Raw genomic sequence first — 6823 nt, 5'->3', positions numbered from 1 at the left:
GGTCTAGATAGATACCGGAGGGGATGAATAATCACTGTGCTTTGGCTTGCGACGAGGGGCTGGTGGGATACTAGAGTGAAAAGATCTCTGAGTTATGGTGTCATGCTACTCCAGTGAACTCTGTATGGGGGGGTGGGGGATAACTTGTGTGTGCTTGTGTGAGAGAGAAACATACTAGGATATCTTCTGCTCTAGCTTCTGTTGCTCTGCACAGGGGGAAGCAGATGAAGCCAGGAAACCAAACGCCGGTGACAGAATTCATCCTGGAGGGACTCCCAAACACCAGGGAGCTTCCCTCTCTCTTCTTCCTCCTCTTCCTCCTCCTCTACCTGCTCACCCTGATGGGCAATACCCTCACCCTGCTGACTGTGCTCTGCAATTCTCGACTCCAGGCCCTGCCCATGTACTGCTTCCTTGGCCACCTCTCCTTCCTTGATACCTGCCTCTCCTCCGTCACTGTGCCCAAGATCCTGGCTGGCTTGGTGGGGCCCAGTGGCAGGGCCATCTCCTTTGGCGGCTGCGTGGTGCAGCTCTACACTTTCCATTTTCTGTGCAGCACGGAGTGCTTCCTCTATACGGTAATGGCCTATGACCGCTTCCTGGCCGTCTGCCAGCCCCTGCGCTACAGCGTGGTGATGAGCAGAAAGACCTGCCTGTGGCTGGCAGCTGGCACCTGGCTAACCGGCTCAATCCATGCCGTGATCCAGGCCTTCCTGACCTTTCGCCTGCCCTACTGTGGCCCCAACCAGGTAGAATACTTTGTCTGCGACATCCCCGCCATGCTGAAGCTGGCCTGCGCCGACACAGCAGCCAACCAGGTCGTCATTCTGGCCAACATTGAGGCAGTGGGGGCCAGCTGCTTCCTACTCATCTGCGTTTCTTATGCCTACATAGCCTCTGCCATCCTGAAGATCCGCACGGTCCAAGGGAGGCAGTGGGCGTTCTCCACCTGCAGCGCCCACCTCACCCTGGTGCTGCTGTACTATGGGCCCCCAGTCTTCATATACCTGCATCCCTCTTCGAGTCAAGCATCCGACGGGGCAGTGGCTGTATTCTATACTGCAGTCACCCCTCTGCTGAACCCCTTTATATACACCCTGAGGAACAAGGAGATGAAAAAGGCCTTGAGGAAAGTAGTTTGTGGACAAACACTTTCTCTGCATGCATAAGACAGACCCAAATCCTGGAGACTTGCAAAGAAACCCAAGGACACAAGATGCCCATCTCCCATGGGTGCAAGGTCCTCTTAGACCCTTATGGTAGCCCAGCCAACATTTCTCTTCTATCTGGCCATTTTGGTAGGTCGAGGCTAGCAAAAGCTCTCCGGTCAGGACTTGGATTATTGTTCACAGTCTGAGCTCAATGGTGGCAGTTTTTCGAGGTGGGGGAGTCAATGAGGAGGTGTCTCTGGCTTCTGAAGTCTCCCAGTGCGTGACTCCGCTGAGTTTCCCTGTAACAACAGTGTAACCACTGAGGATCTAATCGCCTGGTACAATCACAGCCCTGGGGCTCCCCACCAGCCATTTTTTGGAGCCATAACTCCTCGGAGAAAGCAAGACAGTTCAAACCATTCACTGACCCACCAGTCCACTCTGCTGCATCGAATGTACGTGGAGATGGACTAGTCTAGTGTCTGCTGGGATAGACACAGCCATGGAAATTAACTACCCCAAATTTCTGTTATTGCAGAATGAAGGCTGCCCCGTGCAGGGGGAGTGGCTGCACTGAATTCTGCATTAATCCACTTTTTGTTTGTTTAATGTCATTTTCCTGCCTCCCTTGGGGTGGTTGGGGGGCTAAATCCATGACAGATTTGCGAGTTGCTCAAACACGTCATCAGTGGGGTGAGGTGAGTCAGATCAACTCAGCGTAGCTTTGCTGTATGCCCAATAAAGGGACCTGAGTGATGAGATCTGGAGTAGAAGTGAGTTTCCCCAGGGAACTGGATGAAATGCTCTCCCAGAGCTGGATCAGCCAAGTGGAACAGGCCTTGGAGGGAATCCCAACCAACAGAGACCCTGTTTTCTTTGCTCATTACAACAATTTTGTAACATAATGTGGTGCCTACTAAACTTCCTTTGTCCTGCAGAGATGTTAAGTGACCGCTCCATTGCCAGTGATCTCCTACAACATGTGTGAACCCCTTATTATACAACATACGACCTGAAGAGAAGTGACAGTCTGACCATTTTAACTATTGCTGCAGCTGTGTTATCTGCCTCAGGGTTTGATTCTTTTATTTATTTCAGTTGTATCTGTGTAACCCTTCTGCCCCTCTGAGTTGGCAGCAACAAGGGCCAGGTTCAGTGCCCAGGGGTTCCATTTCAGTAACACAATGCAAAACAGGCTCGATCCCCCACCCAGTGACCTGGGACACTCACATACCACCCCCCACGGGCTCCTCTAGGAGGCAATACTTCCCCTCTCACAAGCACAGAGCCTGAGTGTAGCAAAATCCTTTTAATAAAGGAGGGAAACAATGCGGCATCATATTGAGGAAACACCACAAACAGGATTCATAACATAAACCATGAGCAAAAGACCCACCAAGTAAGTTTTGGCAATATCCTTTTCCCCTTAGGGTCTTAAGTCTAATCACCCCAAAGTCCAACAACCCAAAAGTCTTTTTCCCTGGTCAATGTTGCCCCAGAGTTCAAAAGTTTATCTGCAGAGTTTTACCCCCTCAGCCTGGGTGGAAATGGGGGGGCACATGTTAATGTTAATGGGCACTCTTTGTAGTCCAAGGCTGACTGCCCCACCTCTCTGTGGAATTCTTCTGCTGCCTTCACCATGAACAGTTCCCTTTCACCAGCCAACCTGTGAGCCACTCCAGCTGTCCCTGAAAGCCACTCCACTCGCTGTTCTGTGGGCTGGTCCAACCATCCTGCAAACAGCTCCGCTCTGCCAGCTGCTTAGCGATATATCTCCAGGCTCCCCCACTAATTAACAGAGCATTCAGCTCAATAAGTTTAGCTCTTTTAGCAATTTCAGCTCTTACTGATTTCAGCTTGTAGTAGGAGAGCCCTAGTGCTGGTGCACCATTGGCCCAAAGTGAATTCAGCTCTCAGCAGCTTCTGGCTAGATTTCTAATAAAATCAAAATTAGCTCTACTGTTCAACAGTGGAGAGAAAAGGAGTTGCAATTGGTGTTCCAGGTCCTCAAACAGCACCCATACCATCAACCACACATACCAATCCCCAGCCTTTCTCAATTCACTGGGTTTTGGAATCTATGTCCCTTTTCTAGCGAGTGCTACTTAGTTGATGGTGAGATCCTCTGTCCTAAAACCAGTTCATAGTCCCTCATTCACATAATCAGGGTAACAACACTTTATTCCTCCTGCCCCAATAACAGAGAAATTGGGGATCCCACAGCTGTTAAAGTGACCATTTTAGGCTGTTGTGGGCTATGCTAGGTGGGGTGGGTGTGCCTATGCAAACAAGATCAGCCCCTGAAATTCTTTTCCACACTTGCCATAAGTTATCACCAGATGTCAGGGTAGAGCTCATCCTGACTCTGCTTACATCCGGAAAATAGCAAGAATAAAACTCCAGATCATTGAAATCAGTGGGAGGATCTGGGCCAATGTTCTTTGTATTTAGCTGTGACACTCAAGTTCCCTCCTCCAGAGCTGGGCAAGAGCTCGTCTAGCTCAAAAGCTTGGCCCCTCCACCAACAGGAGTTGTCCCAATGAAAGGTGTTCTCTGACCCACCTTTTCTCTCTCAGATCCTGGGACCACCATGGCTACAACTCTGCAAACAATCTCTAATCTATCGATCGAGTTACCTTATTTCATCTCACTCATATAAAGAGTATTGGAAACCAGTTATAATAATGACTGCAGCCCATTTTTTCCCTGTGGAATCCTGTCTTATATTTATTGGATGCTGAGTGTTAATAAAAACTGATACTTTTTTTCAATAGAAAGCTGGTGCAGTGCTTTAAACAGTATTAGCTGTTGTTGCCTGATCCTTTGTAATGATTAATTGTAGCTGGATTGATTGCCAATCCTGAGGATTTTTCACCCAAAGTGTAATGGGGTGAGGACTCACCACTGCGGCGCCTCCTGCAGTCATCCTGGGAATTAGCTTTTTCACAGCCTTGGAGCGCCCTCTGCAAACCCCTGTCTTGCCTCGTTGGGCCCCAGAGTCCCTCCCGGACCCCAGTGCCCCTGTCCACTTGGGTGCTGCCCCTTGCAGCTCCTCCACAGTCTCGGTGGCTCTCCCCTCCCCAGGGAACCCCCATCCTCCTATCCTCACCTTGCCTCAGTCGTGGCTACTGCCAGTCCCCATCTAGCCTCCGTTCACTGGGGCAGACTGCAGTATGATTGCCACTCATCACTAGTAAGGAGGGTTCGGGCCTGCTGCTTCTGCCTACCCATGGGCTGCCCTTTGCAACCCCAGTAACTTTTGGCCTTGCACTAGGCCGGCAGCCTGGGGGTGTTTCCAGGCCGGAGCTCCCCAGCTCCTGTTGCCTTCCCCCAGCCCTGCTCCACCTTAGGTGCATTCCCCAGAAGCCAGGCCCTTCTCCCTCTAAAGCAAGAGTCTCAGAGCACCTGTCTTACAACTGTTTTATAAGGGCAAGCTGTGTTCTGTTTGGGGCGTGGCCCCAGCTGAGGCTGCTTCCCCAATCACAGCCCTCTCCTGGGCTGTTCTAAGCCCTTTAAGGAGGGAGCGGGGCGACCACCCCACTACATAAAGGCTTCAAACTGCTTGGAAAATGTTAGCTAAATAACCCACCTGTGAGGTGCCTCAATGACTGCTGAAAGGTAGCCACGTCTGGGGTGGGACACTGTGGCTGTTTTACAGTGCACTGTAATGGTGCATTATAGCAGAGGAAGAAGAGCTCTGTACCAAGTTCAAACCAAAAAAGTGAACAGAAGAAGGCAGAATGAGACAAGCTGAGTCTGAGTTTGGGCTGGACACCAGCTGTAAGGAAAGCGACAAGGCCACTAGTAGCAGAGGGTTGGTTTCAAGCTTAACCCAAGAGAGGGAAATTCCCGATGCATCATGACCCCCTAGCACCACACTGGGGCATTGAGATGAGCACCGACTGCGAGGGGACAGCGCCCCCTGCTGAACCTCCCACCTCACTCCCTGCAGCACATGGGGACTCAGAGCCATTCCCCAGCAGGGGGCGAGAAGGGAGTTCAGAGTCACTGCCCCATTTGACACCTGGCATCTCCAACAAGCAATACAACAGGGCTGGGAGCTGGTGCCCGATGTCTCAGTGTTTCTACTTGGTATGTGCCCTGGGAGCGGGGTGGGCCACTGCCAGATACTTTTACTGAGCCAGTCGAATAGCCCCTTTGCACTAATGACTCTCAGCCATTAGTGGACTGGAGCCAGTGCCCCATATGCCATTCCCATATTCGCCGGCTTGGAGCCAGATTGGAGCTGGGGTGGTACTCCTTAATGGTGAAAGGTTCCATATCCTATTCCTAACCCCTTGAGCCAGCCAGTCCCCTTGGCCTTGGGCCAGATCAGAGCCAGCTGCCCCCAGAGGGGAGAAGACCCATATCCCATTGCCCCCACCACCACCACTTGAGCCAGCCCACCCCCCTGCTCTAGGACTGGATTGGAGCTGGTACCCCCAAGAAGGGGAAGGCCCCGTATCCCATTTCCAGACCACCCAAGAGCCATCTGCGTCACAGGGTGTTTAACTGTGATGTGCCACTCTGTGCTTGTCTTTAGCATCCATTTGTCAGGGATTATTGCTGAGAAATTCTCCATGGACCGCGGTCCATTTTGTTAGCCAGAATATATCAGTGGAGTCCCATTGAACTCAACCGGCCTCGGGCTGATTTACCCCAGGTGGGAAGCTGGCATTAGACGTGTGCTTCTGCTTCCTATATTGTAATTGTTCTCCAGGGACTTTTGGCCTTCACTTAGCCCTCCTCTGCATACCGCCGGGTTTCCTTTAGCTACAATTCCCTTCTCTTTCCAAACATACACTTGCTGTTTGCCAACCTCTCATGCTGCAGCCAACAAGCCCTGTGGGGGCATTAATTCAAAGCTCTCCCTAATAAGCCCTGGGGTTTACACACTTTGCAAGCAGGGTGCAAAGGCAATAACTAAAAAGTCATGGCAGGGAGGAACTGCAAGTTTTTTAATGAGCCGCAATGGGAACCAGAAATTACATGGCTACATTTTCACCAAGCAACAGGAAAACACACTGCACAGCTCCTTAAAACTCTAGTTACAGCTGTGCAGCTTTGCGGATCTGTCTGCTTCACAGCCATCAGCAGACCAGAGGCTCAGCATCTGTATTTTGGCTACTCTGATTTACACCAGCTGGAGATCTGGCACCATTGAGTTTATTGTAACGACACCAATTCACCCAGCTACAGGTCTGGCCCATTGACTCCAATGGTGCTATGATGGATTTCCAGCCACTGGTCATCTGGCCCGTGTCTATTCTGGGCCCTTAATTCTAAATTACCTGTTCTATTCATTCCCTCTGGGGCACCTGGCATTGGCCACTGTCGGAAGACAGGACACTGGCAAGATGGACCTTTGTTCTGACCCAGTCTGGCCGTTCTTAAGTTCTTATGTACTTTTTATAAAGACAAAACTGTCCTGTGTAGAAGGATAAAGTGTCTCACACAAAATAAGAACCTAATGAGAGGTGACAGATGGTCCATTTTTACTATTGCTGCAGCTACCTGGGTTATTTCCTTAGGGCAGTGGTTCTCAGCCAGGGGTACGCATACCCCTGAGGTACGCAGAGGTCTTCCAGGAGGTTCATCAACTGAAATGTCAGGACACTATTTATATTAAAATGAGAAAGTCGGCCATTTTTCATCAACACTTGTGTGTTTTT

At 50.6% G+C, this 6823-nt stretch overlaps 1 protein-coding gene across 1 annotated transcript; it reads left to right on the top strand.

Moving 5' to 3' along the window:
- The first annotated feature begins 224 nt into the window (after positions 1-224).
- LOC115638237 (olfactory receptor 10S1-like) lies at positions 225-6614 on the top strand. Its single transcript, XM_030539818.1, has 2 exons — positions 225-1136; positions 6588-6614. The coding sequence occupies exons 1-2, from the start codon at positions 225-227 to the stop codon at positions 6612-6614; spliced, it is 939 nt and encodes a 312-aa protein (XP_030395678.1).
- The last annotated feature ends 209 nt before the right edge of the window (positions 6615-6823 follow it).

Source organism: Gopherus evgoodei, chromosome 21 (genome assembly GCF_007399415.2).
Source record: "Gopherus evgoodei ecotype Sinaloan lineage chromosome 21, rGopEvg1_v1.p, whole genome shotgun sequence".
Lineage (NCBI taxonomy): Eukaryota > Metazoa > Chordata > Testudines > Testudinidae > Gopherus > Gopherus evgoodei.
The sequence above is the reverse complement of the archived record's forward strand: the minus strand, read 5'-3'. Positions and strand labels throughout refer to the sequence as shown.

Excerpts from the sequence above, each read along its gene's own strand:
- LOC115638237 (XM_030539818.1), top strand. The coding sequence starts at position 225 with ATGAAGCCAGGAAACCAAACGCCGGTGACAGAATTCATCCTGGAGGGA. Across the intron at positions 1,137-6,587 it reads AAAAGGCCTTGAGGAAAGTA|AAGGATAAAGTGTCTCACAC; the intron begins GTTTGTGGACAA and ends TGTCCTGTGTAG.